A 19,071-nucleotide genomic window follows, 5' to 3' on the forward strand; every position below is an offset into this window, starting at 1 on the left:
AGTACTGTGAGACTCAGGCTCGTGCCCGCGTCGACCGAAAGCTTTGTTTACTTTCCTCTGTTTAGCTAAATGGACATTCCCGGTCGGAATATTATCGCTTTTTTACGAGAAAAATTGCATAAAAATGGATTTTAAACAGCGGTTGACATGCTTCGAAGTACGGCAATGGAATATTTAGATTTTTTTTGTCACGAATTGCGCCATGCGCGCGACCCTGATTTACCATTTTGGATAGTTTCTGGAACGCACGAACAAAACGCCGCTATTCGGATATAACGATGGATTATTTTGGACCAAACCAACATTTGTTATTGAAGTAGCAGTCCTGGGAGTGCATTCTGACGAAGACAACAAAAGGTAATCAAACTTTTGTAATAGTAAATCTGATATTGGTGAGTGCTAAACTTGCCGGGTGTCTAAATAGCTAGCCCGTGATGGCTGGGCTATGTACTTAGAATATTGCAAAATGTGCTTTCACCAAAAAGCTATTTTAAAATCGGACATATCGAGTGCATAGAGGAGTTCTGTATCTATAATTCTTAAAATAATTGTTATGCTTTTTGTGAACGTTTATCGTGAGTAATTTAGTAAATTGTTAGTGAATTCGCCAGAAGTTTGCTAGTTCTGAACGTCACATGCTAATGTAAAAAGCTGGTTTTTGATATAAATATGAACTTGATTGAACAAAACATGCATGTATTGTACAACATAATGTCCTAGGGTTGTCATCTGATGAAGATCATCAAAGGTTAGTGCTGCATTTAGCTGTCTTCTGGGTTTTTGTGACATTATATGCTAGCTTGAAAAATGGGTGTCTGATTATTTCTGGCTTGGTAGTCTTCTGACATAATCTAATGTTTTGCTTTCGTTGTAAAGCCTTTTTGAAATCGGACAGTGTGGTTAGATTAACGAGAGTCTTGTCTTTAAATAGCTGTAAAATAGTCAAATGTTTGAGAAATTGAAGTAATAGGATTTTTAAGGTATTTGAAAATCGCGCCACTGGATTAGACTGGCTGTTGCGTAGGTGGGACGAATTTGTCCCGCCTAGCCGAGAGAGGTTAAACAACACAATGTAACTCCAAGTCAATCACACTTCTGTGAAATCAAACTGTCCACTTAGGAAGCAACACTGATTGACAATAAATTTCACATGCTGTTGTGCAAATGTAATTGACAACACGTGGAAATTATAGGCAATTAGCAAGACACCCCCAATAAAGGAGTGGTTCTGCAGGTGGGGACCACAGACCACTTCTCAGTTCCTATGCTTCCTGGCTGATGTTTTGGTCACTTTTGAATGCTGGCGGTGCTTTCACTCTAGTGGTAGCATGAGACGGAGTCTACAACCCACACAAGTGGCTCAGGTAGTGCAGCTCATCCAGGATGGCACATCAATGCGAGCTGTGGCAAGAAGGTTTGCTGTGTCTGTCAGCGTAGGGTCCAGAGCCTGGAGGCGCTACCAGGAGACAGGCCACTACATCAGGAGACGTGGAGGAGGCCGTAGGAGGGCAACAACCCAGCAGCAGGACCGCTACCTCCGCCTTTGTGCAAGGAGGAGCAGGAGGAGCACTGCCAGAGGCCTGCAAAATGACCTCCAGCAGGCCACAAATGTGCATGTGTCTGCTCAAACGGTCAGAAACAGACTCCATGAGGGTGGTATGAGGGCCCGACGTCCACAGGTGGGGGTTGTGCTTACAGCCCAACACCGTGCAGGACGTTTGGCATTTGCCAGAGAACACCAAGATTGGCAAATTCGCCACTGGTGCCCTGTGCTCTTCACAGATGAAAGCAGGTTCACACTGAGCACATGTGACAGACGTGACAGAGTCTGGAGACGCCGTGGAGAACATTCTGCTGCCTGCAACATCCTCCAGCATGACCGGTTTGGCGGTGGGTCAGTCATGGTGTGGGGTGGCATTTCTTTGGGGGGCCGCACAGCCCTCCATGTGCTCGCCAGAGGTAGCCTGACTGCCATTAGGTACCGAGATGAGATCCTCAGACCCCTTGTGAGACCATATACTGGTGCGGTTGGCCCTGGGTTCCTCCTAATGCAAGACAATGCTAGACCTCATGTGGCTGGAGTGTGTCAGCAGTTCCTGCAAGAGGAAGGCATTGATGCTATGGACTGGCCCGCCCGTTCCCCAGACCTGAATCCAATTGAGCACATCTGGGACATCATGTCTCGCTCCATCCACCAACGCCACGTTGCACCACAGACTGTCCAGGAGTTGGCGGATGCTTTAGTCCAGGTTTGGGAGGAGATCCCTCAGGAGACCATCCGCCACCTCATCAGGAGCATGCCCAGGCGTTGTAGGGAGGTCATACAGGCACGTGGAGGCCACACACACTACTGAGCCTCATTTTGACTTGTTTTAATGACATTACATCAAAGTTGGATCAGCCTGTAGTGTGGTTTTCCACTTTAATTTTGAGTGTGACTCCAAATCCAGACCTCCATGGGTTGATAAATTGGATTTCCATTGATTATTTTTGTGTGATTTTGTTGTCAGCACATTCAACTATGTAAAGAAAAAAGTATTTAATAAGATTATTTCAGCCGCTCTGACATTGCTCGTCCATATATTTATATATTCTTAATTCCATTCCTTTACTTAGATGTGTGTATTAGGTATATGTTGTGAAATTGTTAGATATTACTTGTTAGATATTACTGCATGGTTGGAGCTAGAAACACAAGCATTTCGCTACACCCGCAATAACATCTGCAAAACACAGGTATGTGACCAATAAAATTTGATTTGATTTTATGACCCATGCAATCACTATTTATTGTGATAATTGCACTGTCTAGATTTTTCTAACTCTATGGCCTCACCTCAATGAAGAAGTAGCAGATCCCCCTCAGTCCATAGGTAATGCAGGGTTTGGTCTTGCCCAGCCAGTAGTTGTCTGAGATGCAAATGTAATCCACGTCCTTCAGGAAGGTATCTTTGCGGGCAAACACCAGCTCGTCCAGGCCCTCCGAGCCTGATTCCTCCATGCCCTCGAAGCAGAACTTGATGTTGATCGGAAGCTCCTGTTTTCATGAGAGGCATGGATGAGTATCTCAGCGGGAAAAATACCGCACTATTTTCTGGTTGTAAAATGCTTTGTTGTTGTTGAGAAAACATCACATTAGCAGATTACAACCAACTGGTCTCTGTTACAACCAGGTAGAGATGTCTTTTTCATTTGTTTTCTGTTAACCACAAACTATTAAAGCCTCGAAATGAATGTCACTGTTGGGGCTGACAAAAGACTGCTTCAACTTTTTCAGTCATGTGCTTAAATTTTATGACAAATAGAGATCAAATCATTCAATTAAAATGTATATAGCCCTAGCTTTCAAGCGTCATTGTCACAAAGTGCCTACACCCCAAAAAATGATCTAGACGAGGAATAAGACTCAGAGAGGAGGCCCATCCTCCTCTGGCTGTACCTCAAATGGTTACTATGTCAGGGAGCTAGTATAAAATGTAGGTCAGCTCAATCATTAAAGGCTGATGACAGGACATAAAAATGACTTGAGGACTTTGACGGCCATGCTGCTGACAACACTGATGTGATCATCAAGACGAAAAGTCTTCAAGCCAAGAGGCTTTTTACCATGGAGCTGACATCATATCAACAAGTCCTTTTAACCTTGCTTGTTGGTTATAGGCTTGTTATTAGGTGCCTAACCATAAAAAAGAGCACATGTACTAAAACAGTTTTGCAAACACAATACCATGGGTTTTTCTTTGTCCTGGGCTAGCTTGAGTGAGTGGTACTTATCAAGTCGTGGTGCTGTGTCTTACCTGTTGGATCTTTTGGTAGCCCTCAATGCAGTTGAACCAGGCCAACACTGGGCCCTTGTCGTCTGTCGAGCCTCGGCCATAGAGCTTCCCTGCAGCGGATTAAATTGCTGATTATGTTTTTTATGATGACAATTTACGCAATCTGCAAGCCGTAGGTGTCTTAGTAAGAAAATGACTTAAATCTAAATGTCAATGACTAAAACCATTAAAAAATATATAGCAATGATAATGATCTACTATATTATCTAAGAAAACTATTTTACCCTTTAGTCATTTAAAAGATATCATTATAGACCAATAAAATAAATGGGGAAAATGCTACTAAATGGAGAGAAAAAATTCATTACTAGCTTCCCTGTGAAACACATCAAGAGCCAAAAAAAGGAAATGAGGATTTAGCAAATGAGGATTTTGACTGTCACAAGACATCAACAGGGTTTTGTTGGCATAGAAAAGTCTTCGGCGGTAAAAAAACTGTCTTGTGTCAGTCACCTGATTGGGGGGGGTGTAATTTTAGGGATCGAAAATGACTGTGTAAACTTCAACGACTAAAACCAGATATAAAGTATGTAGAAAAGATAATGGACAAAATATATATATTGTTTTTATAAGATCATCTTTGAGAACTAACAATCACCAAATTAAAAACTAGACAGTCAGGGAATCTAACATTTTTGTCATGGCATGGGGCCCCCATTGATAATGTTTGAGTCACTCAGATAACATATACCATGGCAAAATCTGTAGAATTGCAGGAAATGTGCTTTAAAATAGCTACATTTTGTCACTGCAGCCAGCAGAAGGGCGACCACAGCATTGGCCTCGCACTTGGCCACGCTCCCACCACCTAAGTCCCATTTTGATCCAGAAAAGTGTGTCAGCATGAAAGGAAAGTGCTGCTTTCACATCTCTGCATTTGACACACTGACATGTATACAGCAACATAGCTCTGACTGATACTTATGTCCTTCCAATGATATGCTAATAAAATGTTGGTTTGAAAAAATAAAATAAAAATTCTATGTATCCACACAAATGGCAGTTTTCACAATTAAATTCTAACTCAAATGTCACCAATGTAGGCCTAACATGGTCAGGATGTTGTGCAACCACAGGCCAAGACATCAAAACAGAATGATTTGTGTCTCACTTGCCCAGACTTGATGGGAACACTAGGTTTCCAGTAAGGAACATATTTTACAGACAGGTGATTGATTGCTGGACCATTGAGGAAAGTTCCTTATCGAACACTAATTTCATGCAATCATTATAAACCCATTTGAACGAGAGTGACACTGATCACAGCCTAGTCTGCCAACCATGTAACCTGTACTTTGGAGTCTTTAGGTTAATTGGTGCAGACTTTTGGAAAACATGCAGATAATAGCCAATAGTCCAGGGCATGTCTAAAGGGCTTAAGAACGACATACCACATAGTCAATTATAGGCAAGCCATGCCTTCATAGCTCTTTACACCTTGCATATCAAATCATCAAATCAAATGTATTTATATAGCCCTTCTTACATCAGCTGATATCTCAAAGTGCTGTACAGAAACCCAGCCTAAAACCCCAAACAGCAAGCAATGCAGGTGTAGAAGCACGGTGGCTAGGAAAAACTCCCTAGAAAGGCCAAAACCTAGGAAGAAACCTAGAGAGGCCAGTCCTATTCTGGCTGTGCCGGGTGGAGATTATAACAGCACATGGCCTAGATGTTCAAATGTTCATAAATGACCAGCATTGTCAAATAATAATAATCATAGTAGTTGTCGAGGGTGCAACAAGTCAGTAACACAAGAGAAAGTGTCAGTTGGCTTTTTCATAGCCGATCTTTGAGAGTATCTCTACTGCTCCTGCTGTCTCTAGAGAGTTGAAAACAGCAGGTCTGGGACAGGTAGCACGTCCGGTGAATAGGTCAGGGTCCAGCAGGTCTGGGACAACAGGTCTGGGACAGGTAGCACGTCCGGTGAACAGGTCAGGGTTCCATAGCTGCAGGCAGAACAGTTGGAACTGGAGCAGCAGCACGGCCAGGTGAACTGGGGACAGCAAGGAGTCATCAAGCCAAGTAGTCCTGAGGCATGGTCCTAGGGCTCAGGTCCTCCGAGAGAGAGAGAGAAAGAAAGAAAGAGAAAGAGAGAATTAGAGAGAGCATATTTAAATTCACACAGGACACCTGAAAAGACAAGAGAAATACTCCAGATGTGACAGACTGACCCTAGCCCCCGACACATAAACTACTGCAGCATAAATACTGGAGGCTGAGACAGGAGGGGTCAGGAGACACTGTGGCCCCATCCGATTAAACCCCCGGACAGGGCCAAACAGGTAGGATATAACCCCACCCACTTTGCCAAAGCACAGCCTCCACACCACTGGAGGGATATCTCCAACCACCAACATAGCATCCCGGGACAAGGCCGAGTATAGCCCACAAAGATCTCTGCTACGGCACAGCCCAAGGGGGGCGCCAACCCAGACAGGAAGACCACGTCAGTGACTCAACCCACTCAAGTGACACACCCCTCCCAGGGACGGCATGGAAGAACACCAGTAAGCCAGTGACTCAGCCCCCGTAATAGGGGTAGAGGCAGAGAATCCCAGTGGAAAGAGGGGAAACCGGCCAGGCAGAGACAGCAAGGGCGGTTCGTTGCTCCAGCCTTTACGTTCACCTTCACACCCCTGGGCCAGACTACACTTAATCATAGGACCTACTGAAGAGATGTGTCTTCAGTAAAGACTTAAAGGTTGAGACTGAGTCTGCGTCTCTCACATGGGTAGGCAGACTATTCCATAAAAATTGAGCTCTATAGGAGAAAGCCCTGCCTCCAGCTGTTTGCTTAGAAATTCTAGGAACAATTAGGAGGCTCGCGTCTTGTGACCGTAGCGTACGTGTAGGTATGTACGGCAGGACCAAATCGGAAAGATAGGTAGGAGCAAGCCCATGTAATGCTTTGTAGGTTAGCAGTAAAACCTTGAAATCAGCCCTTGCCTTAACAGGAAGTCAGTGTAGGGAGGCTAGCACTGGAGTAATATGATCAAATATTTTGGTTCTAGTCAGGATTCTAGCAGCCGTATTTAGCACTAACTGAAGTTTATTTAGTGCTTTATCCGGGTAGCCGGAAAGTAGAGCATTGCAGTAGTCCAACCTAGAAGTAACAAAGGCATGGATTAACCTGTTGGGGATAGGGGGCAGTATTTGCACGGCCGGATAACAAAAAGTACCCGATTTAATCTGGTTACTACTCCTGCCCAGTAACTAGAATATGCATATAAGACACATGCATATAAGTTTGATTTGGATAGAAAACACCCTAAAGTTTCTAAAACTGTTTGAATGGTGTCTGTGAGTATAACAGAACTCATTTGGCAGGCCAAAACCTGAGAAGATTCCAAACAGGAAGCGCTCTCTCTGACTATTTCTTGGCCTTCTTGATCATCTCTAAGCAAAACAGGGGATCTCTGGCATAACGTGACATTTTCTAACGCTCCCATAGGCTCTCAGAAGGCGCCAGAACGATGAATGGTGACTTTGCAGGCCATGGCTGAAAAACAGTAGCGCATTTGGATAGTGGTCGATCTGAGGACAATGAGACTGGAGGCGCGTGCACGAGCCGACTCCATGTTTACTTTCTCTCTCTTTGAACAAAAACAACGACTCCCGGTCGGAATATTAACGCTTTTTTACGCGAAAAATCGCATAAAAATTGATTTGAAACAGTGTTTGACATGCTTCGAAGTACGGTAATGGAATATTTTGAATTTTTTTGTCACGAAACGCGTCGGGCGCGTCACCCTTCTTTACCCTTCGGATAGTGTCTTGAACGCACGAACAAAACGGCGCTATTTGGATATAACTATGGATTATTTGGAACCAAACCAACATTTGTTATTGAAGTAGAAGTCCTGGGAGTGCATTCTGACGAAGAACAGCAAAGGTAATCCAATTTTTCTAATAGTAATTCTGAGTTTGGTGAGTACCACACTTGGTGGGTGTCAAAATAGCTAGCCTGTGATGGCCGGGCTATCTACTCAGAATATTGCAAAATGTGCTTTCACCGAAAAGCTATTTTAAAATCAGACATAGCAAGTGCATAAAGGAGTTCTGTATCTATAATTCTTAAAATAATTGTTATGTTTTCTGTGAACGTTTATCGTGAGTAATTTAGTAAATTCAACGGAAGTGTTCGGTGGGAATGCTAGTCACATGCTAGTCACATGCTAATGTAAAAAGCAGTTTTTTTATATAAATATGAACTTGATTGAACAAAACATGCATGTATTGTATAACATAATGTCCTAGGAGTGTCATCTGATCAAGATCAAAGGTTAGTGCTGCATTTAGCTGTGGTTTTGGTTTTTGTGACATTATATGCTAGCTTGAAAAATGGGTGTCTGATTATTTCTGGCTGGGTACTCTGCTGACATAATCTAATGTTTTGCTTTCGTTGTAAAGCCTTTTTGAAATCGGACAGTGTGGTTAGATTAACGAGAGTCTTGTCTTTAAAATGGTGTAAAATAGTCATATGTTTGAGAAATTGAAGTAATAGCATTTCTAAGGTATTTGAATATCGCGCCACGGGATTACACTGGCTGTTGAGTAGGTGGGAGGCAAGCGTCCCACCTAGCCCATAGAGGTTAATTTTTCTGCGTCATTTTTGGACAGAAAGTTTCTGATTTTTGCAATGTTATGTAGTTGGAAAAAAGCTGTCCTTGAAACAGTCTTGATATGTTCTTCAAAAGAGAGATCAGGGTCCAGAGTAACGCCGAGGTCCTTCACAGTTTTATTTGAGACGACCGTACAACCATCCAGATTAATTGTCAGATTCAACAGAAGATCTCTTTGTTTCTTGGGACCTAGAACAAGCATCTCTGTTTTGTCCGACTTTAAGAGTAGAAAGTTTGCAGCCATCCACTTCCTTATGTCTGAGACACAGGCTTCTAGCGAGGGCAATTTTGGGGTTTCACCATGTTTCATTTAAATGTACAGCTGTGTGTCATCCGCATAACATTATGTTTTCGAATGACATCCCCAAGAGGTAAAATATATAGTGAAAACAATAGTGGTCCTAAAATGGAACCTTGAGGAACACCGAAATTTACAGTTGATTTGTCAGAGGACAAACCATTCACAGAGACAAACTGATATCTTTCCGACAGATACGACCTAAACCAGGGCAGAACTTGTCCATGTAGACCAATTTGGGTTTCCAATCTCTCCAAAAGAATGTGGTGATCGATGGTATCAAAAGCAGCACTAAGATCTAGGAGCATGAGGACAGACGCAGAACCTCGGTCTGATGTCATTAAAAGGTCATTTACCACCTTCACAAGTGCAGTCAGTGCTATGATGGGGTCTAAAACCAGGCCGATAGTTTTTTTATAATTTCTGGGTCAAGATTTGGCTTTTTCAAGAGAGGCTTTATTACTGCCACTTTTAGTGAGTTTGGTACACATCCGGTGGATAGAGAACTGTTTATTATGTTCAACATAGGAGGGCCAAGCACAGAAAGCAGCATACAGTGTGTCCTGTAGCTTTCCTAGACTAGCAGCGAAATGATTAAAAGGTGTGCCACATACAACTGCAGTCTGCGAGCAGATTTGATTTTTGATTCAGTAATCATGCAGCATGATGTCATGTAGGAATGTTTTTTGATAAAAAAATTATTATAAAACGAAAACAATGCCATAAGCCTATATTTCACAAGTCTAGATCCAACAGAAATCATGACACCTATAAGCTGATGCAAGGAGAAATGCAAATCAGAAACATACTTCCCCAAAAAAGAGAACACTGAAACATCAAAGTCCAAATCTCAATGTTGGCATGGATTTTGATGTTTCAGCACTGTTCTCTTTTAGGTGCTTTGAAATATCTGCTCTCACCATCTTTCTCCACCAGCGTGAAGGGCTCTGTGTCCCAACCGTCGCCGATTGCGGCTGGCTGGACGTCCAGGTGGCCGTAGATGCACACCGTCTTCTTGCCCGGGTCAGAGCCCAAGCAGCCAAGGACGATGGGTGGCAAGGGGATCTTCTCTCCGGAGGGAAGCTGAGGGGGTAAATATAAAAAGGGTTTCATTCTCAATGGTCTAAAAATCCATATTTTCCTCTTCTCCTTCATTGCACCGACATGAAAGAAATTACCAGGTAAAAGAAGAAGGGAAGGAGACAGATTTTCAAGAGCCAGTGATACAGCAAAGTAGTCAGGGTTAAAGGAGATGAAGGGGGTCTGAGTCCAGTCAGAGGATCGGCAGCAGTGTTCTTTCCTGGAAGCCTCTCATGCATCCACAGGGATGAAGAGGACTAAGTGAGTAAAGACCCTAGGGTAAATGATTTACATGAATGAAAGTCAAGGGAGCAGTTGCATTTCATTTGATGGGTTGCAGTTTAACTCAAAATGTTAGTGCTGTGATAAAGTATTTACCCCTTTATTCATTCTCTACTTTTGAATATTTTTGATAATGAATGTTAGATCTTCAACCAAAACCTAATATTAGATAAAGGGAACCTGAGTGAACAAATAACAACAATTACATACTTATTTCATTTATTTCATAAACAAAGTTATGCAACACCCAACGCCCCTGTGTGAAAAAGTAATTGCCCCTTTACACTCAATAACTGGTTGTGCCCCACCTTCAGCTGGAATGGCTTCCTGTCGTTGTTGATCAATCTCTCGTCGTTGTGGAGGAATTTTGTCCCACTCTTCCATGCAGAACTGCTTTAACTCAGCGACATTTGTAGGTTTTCAAGCATGAACTGCTCGTTTCAAGTCATGCCACAACATCTCAATTGAGATTAGGTCTGGACTTTGACTAGGCCATTCCAAAACCTTAAATTTGTTGTTTTTAGGCGTTTTCATGTAGACTTGATTGTTTGTTTCGGATCATTGTCTTGCTGCATGACAGAGCTGCATTTCAGCTTCAGCTCACAGACAGATGGCCTGACATTCTCCTGTAGAATTATCTGATACAGAGAATAATTCATGGTTCATTCTATTAAGGCTAGTTGTTCAGGTCCTGAGGCAGCACATCCCCAAACCATCACACTACCACCACCATGCTTGACCGTTGGTATAAGGTTCTTACTTTGGAATGCAGTGTTTGGTTATCGCCAGGCATAATGGGACCCATGTTGGTGGTTGACACAATCTATGCAGACAATGTAGCTGGGAAACAAGTACTGATTGATAAAAATGTTAACGCCACATATTTAAAATACAAGAAAGACCAAGTAGCCCTAAAGTGCAACACTAATCCATAACAAATATCTATACAAAAACAAATCTCTTCATGCTTTGTGCGCATGTTTAATGTTGCTTAAAGCGTATCTAATCAAAGCTGTGTTTGTAGCCATGTTTCAAGATGCAGTCGGTGGTAGTGGCTGTTTTACACACAGAATGTTGACTGTGGCACACATACCTCGACCATATCATATAATCTCCCCCTTCCTGACTTAAGAACCAAGAAGAAGAATTCTTAAAAGGCCCACTGCAGTCAACAACTTTATTTTCCTGTGATTTTTATATATTTACACACTATGAGGTTGGAATAATACTGTGAAATTGTGAAAATTATGATATTGCCCTTTTAGTGTAAGAGCTGTTTGAAAAGACCACATGAAATTTCAGCTCGTTTTGGTGGGATGGAGATTTGACCTGCCTGGTGACATCACCACTAATTAATAGACCAATAAGGATGAGAGGGTTCCAAACCGCTCTGCCAATAACAACTCGTTTCCAGGTTTCTCCTCCCCAATCAGACCACTGCCAGTCAAGTCTTAGCAACATTCTTGCTTGAGAAATTGCTATTTTCTAAAGATCCCATTTTTGTTTATTTTTGACCATTTTAATTAAAAACCATTACAGAAAGGTACTTAATTGTTACCCAGAAATGATTTGATATGGAGATAAAAACAGATTCATTGGACCTTGGGTTGGCTAAGTGCCTTGCTCAAGGTCAGGAGATAAGGCTACAGCTATCGGTAGCAGGCCCGTGCCTCTTATTTCTAGGCTTCTCGCTGCCTAGTGGTTAGAGCGTTGGGTAAGTAACCGAAAGGTTGCTGGATCGAATCCCTGAGCTAACAAGGTAAAAATCTGTCATTCTGCTCCTGAGCAAGGAAGTTAACCCACTGTTCCCCAAGTGCCGAAGCCGTGGATGTCGATTAAGGCAGCCCTCTGCACCCCTCTGATTCAGATGCGGAAGACACATTTCAGTTGAAGGCATTCAGTTGTACAACTGACTAGGTATCCCCCTTTCCCTAACCCCGTTACAACATATGCACTGCCTTCAGAAAGTATTCACACCTCTTGACTTTTCCCACATTTCGTTGTGTTACAGCCTGAAGTTATTAACATTTAGAATTTGGGTCACTGGCATACACACAATACCCCATAATGTCAAAGTGGAATTATGTTTAATTTTTTTTTAATTATTTTTTTTTTACAAATTCATTAAATGAAAAGCTGAAATGTCTTGTGTCTAAGTATTCAACCCCTTTATTATGGCACGCCTAAATAAGTTCATGAGCACAAATTTGCTTAACAAGTCACATAAGTTGGATGGACTCTCGGTGTGCAAAAAGTGTTTAACATGATTGTTGAATGACTATCTCATCTCTGTATCCTACACATACATTTATCTGTAAGGTCCCTTAGTCGAGCAGGGATTTTCAAACACAGATTCAACCACAGGGAGATTTTCCAATGCCTCGCAAAGAAGGGCACATATTGGTAGATGTGTAAAAAAAAGTTAAAGCAGACATTGAATATCCCTTTGAGAATGGTGAAGTTATTAATTACACTTTGGATGGTGTATCAACACACCCAGTCACTACCAAGATACAGGCATCCTTCCTAACTCAGTTGCCAGAGAGGAAGGAAACCACTCAGGGATATCACCATGAGGCCAATGGTGACTTTAAAACAGTTAGAGTTTAATGGCTGTGACAGAAAACTGAGGATCGATCCACAACATTGTAGTTACTCCACAATACTAACCAAATGACAGCGTGAAAATGAAGCATGTACAGAATAAAAATATTTCAAAACATGCATCCTGTTTGCGATAAGGCACTAAAGTAAAACTACAACAAATTTAGCAAAGAAATGAATTCAAAGCGTTATGTTTGTGGCAAATCCAACACAACACACCACTGAGTACCACTCTTCATTTTTTCAAGCATGGTGGTGGCATTATCATGTTATGGGTATGCTTGTCAACAGTAAGGACTAGGGAGTTTTTTTTAGGATATAAAGAAATGAAACACAGTGAAGAACAGGTGAAATCCTATAGGAAAACCTGGTTCAGTGTGCTTTAAAACAGACACTGGGAGACAAATTCACCTTTCAGCAGGACAATAACCTAAAACACAAGGCCAAATATACACTGGAGTTGCTTAGCAAGACGACATTGAATGTTCCTGAGTGGCCTAGTTACAGTTTTGACTTAAATCGTCTTGAAAATTTCTGGCAAGACTTGGAAATGGCTGTCTAGCGATGATCAACAACATGACAGAGCTTGAAGAAGTTTAAAAAGAATAATGCAAATATTGTACAATCCAGGTGTGCAAAGCTCTTAGAGAGATGTAATTGCTGCCAAATGTGATTATAACATGTATGGACTCTGGGGTGTGGATACTTATGTAAATTAGATATTTCTGTATTTTATTTTCAATAAATTTGCAAACATTTCTAAAAACATGTTTTCACTTTGTCATTATGGGGTATTGAATTCAGGCTGTAACAACAAAATGTGGAATAAGTCAAGGGGTATGAATGCTTTCTGAAGGCACTGTATCAAGGCACAGTGCAAAGGCCTACCTTTTGTTTGCCAATGTCTACCATTTCCACCGTGCCCCCCAGCTTCTCAATGTCCTTGGCTGCCATCTCCATCATCTTCTTGATCTCCCCTCGCTTCTCCGGCCAGGCGGACACACTCTGCACAGCCACCCATTGGGCAAGACGCTAAAGGCAGAGAGGATAGCAGGACAGAGAGAGAGACAGAGATGAACATTAGACCCAATTCTGATTATTGTTTTTTAAATGTAGGCTATGTCATGATGAATTGTTCAACATTGTTGCTTACGCAACACACATTTTTGTCATGCCAATATAAATACATTTTCAATTGACAGAGGCTTTGAAGCCAATTTCATAAATTCATACGCACTGAGTTCATGTTAGTGGCAATAATCAAGGAATACTGTGAGAGAAAAAGTACATATTTACCTGATTTGTTTGATATTAATAGTTAACAATTAATACTTTACAAATAGTAAGACATTTCTGTTCTTTTAATGCTGTGAAGGGATGGTTTCCACCGCCTGCAGCTAATCTGGGTGTATGTGTCACTAGAGATGGCTTGAGCTGACAAATGAGTTAAAGACTGCATTCCATAGACAAGATGTGGTGGGTGTAACCGAGATAGATAGCCTGGAATAGTTTAGAACAATCCTTCATCATCTCTAAATCATCCTGGCATCTGGGAAACTAAGACAACAACCCCTGTGCAGAGTGGGCTTATGATGCCCCAATCTGCATGGTAGGGGTGGAACCTGCCATGACTAAGGATTTTTAGATCTACTATATAAAATAACTCTGCACTTCTGTAAATGTTAAGCTCTCGGCAACACACACTTCGGTGTGTGTCGACCAGCTTCATTATTGCAATAATGAAATCGATATTATATAAAGATTATTGTTTGAAGACGGTTGTCCAAGTCTCTCTCAGCATGAATTTCCATGACAACTTACAGGGGCGGCAGGTAGCCTAGTGGTTAGAGCGTTGGGCCAGTAACTGAAAATAGGCTGGATCTAATTCCCAAGCTGAACAAGGCAGTTAACCCACTGTTCCCTGGCAGGCCATCATTATAAATACGAATTTGTTCTTAACTGACTTGCCTAGTTAAAAGGTTAAATTAAAACATTTTAACCTATAGGACACATTCAGATCGGTATTTGTTTAGTGATGGGGGGAGGAAATTGTTACATATTGGGATATTATTTTTGCACTAGTTGGCTGTACCTGCATCCAAACTCCAGTATTTGTCCTTCATAGCTGGTTCTCCATCTTTTTAAATATGGAGAAAATTTGTTTTCAGCACTTTAATTTCCATGACTGATCAGAACTAGTTCTCATGGCTCGCTCATCTCTCTGCAGCAGACATACGGTGAGCAATATGCTTGGAAAGTTGAATCGCAATAAAAAAATTTTATCACAGTATCGAATAGCAATACATATAGAATTGTGAGAATCGCAATACATATCGTATTGGCACCAAAGTATAGTTATAATATTATATTGTGAGGTCCCTGCTCTATACATGTTCTTCAAGTGTATTAATAGGAAAACCCACAAGCACATGACTGTTATTGTGGCAAGGAAGTGAAGTCTTAGGCACTAAACCTAAACCTAATACCCTGGTGTCCTATCTTATGCGCTGGTGTTTTTGTTACCCAGCCTGGTCTAATAGACCAGTTGTAGCATAGAAAACGTACATCCGGGACACCCAAATTAATATATGTTAAGTTTGGTATGGTTAAGGCAAAAATGAAAGTAGGGTGGATGGTCGGGGAGGATGTATAACGCAAACGTCTAGCAACCCAAAGTTTGCAAGTTCAAATCTCATCACAGACAACTTTAGCAATTTATCTAATTAGAAACTTTTCAACTACTTACTACTTTTTAGCTACTTGGTATGTTAGCTAACCCTTCCCCTAACCTCAACCCTTTAACCTAACTCCTAAACTTAACCCATAGCCTAGCTAACATTGGCCAGCTGGCTAGAATTCATAAAATATCATACGTTTTGCAAATTCGTAATATATAATATGAATTGTAATTTGTAACATTTACGAAATGGGTGACGGACATCCACAAATGAATACATACCATACAAAACGTAACATACCATACTATATGAAGTCTCGGATTTACGCACAGAATAACATTAAATGCTCTGAGACTAGGTTGTGCTACCATGTCAGTTCTTGCTACTCTTGTGATCTAAAGGGGTTGGAGAAGTGAAAGCAATAGCCTAGGCATGTCAGGCTAGGATTTTATCAAGTCCTTCTGAATCTGAAGATTAAGAATTTAATATGAGATTCACCTGGAAAGTAATGTTTTGGCTAAAATATTACTATGGCTAGCAAATGCATTACTAATGCATTACTAAACTCAGTCAAGTCGGAGATAGTAATAACGTTACATGACTAAATGCATTATAATTCAAGTAGTGAGAAATCCCTACCTCAATGTATAGCTCCTGGTGTTCATCCACATATTTAAAAAGTGCTTGAAGATGAGCCATCTTTGGCTGAAGAGTTTACTGGAATCTGAGAGCTGTTGGGACAAAGACTATTTGAACTACGAATTAACAGAGCAATGCACATGCCTCAATCTCTTGTAACTTTTTATTGACAATTAGCTCCTCCCAAACTGCTGACTGTGACACTACAAGTAGTTGTGATGGCATGGTATTATCTCAGAAACCCCCAACGTTGCAAATAACAATGTGGAATCTTCATACTCATAGCCAAGTGAGTTTCTTGTTGGCAATAGTTTTGAAACATTTTCAGAAACAGATGATAAAGAACAGACAGAGGAAAGTCATCTCAGTATGCTTTCAGGATAAGAAAAAGTAATGTACCAATAAAAAAAGTTGTGTACCGGGTGAAAATTGATTGCATTTCTTTTGTAACCAGCTGCCTCCCGGGCATGAGCTAGATGCCCCGTTCAAGCCCACGGCTCAAAACAAAAATGACATAATTAAAGGGGATTTTATTCCCCCGAGGGAATCTGGGCTTGTTTTCATAATATCTGAGTCATTTCTAGAACAGCGAGATGTGCGAGAATGATACCATGTTATGTTGCTGTCTTAGGTCTCTATTTAGTGTTGTATCTCTTGTGATGTGTGTTTTGACCTATATATTTTTTTATTTTTAATCCCAGCCCAGTCCCCACAGGAGGCCTTTCGGAGGCCATCATTGTAAATATGAATTTGTTCTTAACTGACTTGCCTAGATAAATAAAAATACATTAAATAATTATACACTATGACGGCTCAGGTGCAGTGGTGGCGACCTGTCATTCAGGGCAGGTCGAGCAGAGCCACACCTGTTTTGAGCCCCACATTTGTCACATCAGTTTGCAAACAATGTAAAAGATATGTATATCATTGAGTTAATAAAGCCGCATACAAACATGGCCTCTTTTTTGTTTTCTTGAGTAAGGCAGCTCCAAAATGCTGGTGTTTCAGCCTAGCTCAGTGCTTTCTGTGGTGCTGGGGCAAGCCAGCAGAAATTACGGAGCGTTGCGCTGTGATTGGCTCAGTGTTCTGTCACTCATGGGGACACTACGTCACCGCCAAGTCTAAGGGGAGAGCTAGAAAATTCTAGCCCCTTGGGTGCTGCCATAGAGTTACATTAGATGTGCCGACCCAAGAAGGCTCAAGGTCGTTGGTCACAGATAAAATGACGTCAAATCACGTTATATGTACAGTAGCTTTGATTGGACTGACCATGTCAACATCTTAGCTAGCAGTCATTATCATGAATCAAGTTGACAATCTACTGGCAAATCCTTTTAATCCTTGTCATATGAAGAGAAATTATAGATAAAACATATACGTGCCCATCAGCCATTGGACAAACATTACACAACAAGTTAGAAATTGCAAATTCAACAATGAGGGGTTTGGAAGGAATTAGTGAGTGGCTAACGTTAACTGCAAGCATTGCAAAGCAATCACTAGCCAGCTATTCAGTAGAGTGGCTGTGGGGTCCCAAATCTGGGATTAAGGGGCTCTTTTCCAAGTTTAAAATGATAAACATTCAACATTGGTTATGCTGCAAATTAAGCATGATTTGTGCCGTGCATAAAAAACAACTCAGAACTTGACTTCAGTGAGTTCAAGACAACAGTGAAGTCGTGAATAAATGAGATCCGACTGGGAAACACATTTTGAACTGATTTTTAGCCTGTATACCAATGGTTATCAACTGTACTGCAGGGATGGAATGTAAATCGCAGAAAATGGAGGTTGTGGTGGCAGCTGCAGAGGTATTTGGGTGTGGGAGATCATTTACAAGGTGTGTTAAGTGGTAATGTCCCATCCTTTCAGGTTGTTGGCATGAGGTAGAACTAAATAGATTTAAATAGCAGAGTAGGGTGGTGTTATTTTTTGTCTTTTGTGAGTGTAGTGTTATATGGTAGGGTATTTATTTATTCTTTCAAGCATAGTATTAGGGAGTTGTTCTCCAGTCTAGTAGGTGGCTGTAATGCAACATATTGGATGCCAACCGCCGTTAAACCTCATCGAAGAACAATTCTTTGGGCAAACCTGAAAGAACTGGCCAGACACAATGGCTTCAAGTGGTTTCTCTCATCGACTCAAATTCGATGATGGAGCATCTATTATCAACATGGTGACAGCCAACCCTACATGTTTCAACCGGAATATAGCGAAGAGGATTCAAAACAAGGAGATGGATTTAGCTAACGTTAGAAGCTCAGTTACAGCCGATGCCAGCATCAAGAGTAAACTGGACACATGAAATTAACGCTTTTCTGATACAAACTAGTTCATTGCATCTGCCGTGGAGCCCAGTTTCATAATATTACCATCTGTTTGCTGTAATTTAGAAGTTTTCGCGAAAAAAAAACAGGCCTTATTTTAGGGCAGTTTTCACCCTGCCAGCTCCTATTCGTTCTAATGAGCACCAACTCACCTTCCGAACAACATTCTATTCCATGTCACAATGCCCGCTTCGCTATTGTTGGTAATAAGATATGTCCACGTTAAACTCTTTTGCTTAACTCAAGTAACGTATTAACAAAGTTACAGCTAGTCGGTGAGCACGCTCACTGTTCACCTAGGTACACATTGATATGACCAATAGTGCTAATGATGGCTGGCTCATGGCCATTAAAACGTTAAACATTGTCTGGTCATGGTTAACCATATTTACTTTCATAAAAGGTGTAAACCTAAACAAAACGCATGTCCCTGTCCTTTATCAAAATGTAGCCGATTTAAACTGCCAGATGTTTTTTTTTTATTTTTATTTTTTACAATTTGATGTTTCTAAATGGCTGCTGGGTAATTTGATGTGGGTCAAACCCTACAATAGGTATAACCTATTTTAGCCTTAACCCTAATCCCTAATTCTTGGGTAGAGTAGCCTAGCCTAGTTTTTTTTTTTATAAAAAATGCTTGCCTAGGTTAACGTGTTATTAGTTATTTTATATGTATTATTGCAAGGCAGAACACTTGATAAA

At 41.2% G+C, this 19,071-nt stretch overlaps 1 protein-coding gene across 1 annotated transcript in view; it reads right to left on the minus strand.

The window, feature by feature from the left end:
• LOC106569863 (cytosolic non-specific dipeptidase) overlaps nt 1-16,238 on the minus strand; it is a 31,642-nt gene extending 15,404 nt beyond the window's left edge. Inside the window, exons 1-5 of the mRNA XM_014141540.2 lie at nt 16,043-16,238; nt 13,614-13,757; nt 9,680-9,842; nt 3,798-3,886; nt 2,837-3,037 (exon numbers count right to left, since the gene is read on the minus strand). Coding sequence (XP_013997015.1) covers nt 2,837-3,037; nt 3,798-3,886; nt 9,680-9,842; nt 13,614-13,757; nt 16,043-16,102 — 657 coding nt within the window. The 5' untranslated portion in view covers nt 16,103-16,238. The remainder of the gene's footprint in view (nt 1-2,836; nt 3,038-3,797; nt 3,887-9,679; nt 9,843-13,613; nt 13,758-16,042) is intronic.
• Between the last annotated feature and the right edge of the window lie 2,833 nt (nt 16,239-19,071).

This window comes from Salmo salar, chromosome ssa14 (genome assembly GCF_905237065.1).
Source record: "Salmo salar chromosome ssa14, Ssal_v3.1, whole genome shotgun sequence".
Taxonomy (NCBI): domain Eukaryota; kingdom Metazoa; phylum Chordata; class Actinopteri; order Salmoniformes; family Salmonidae; genus Salmo; species Salmo salar.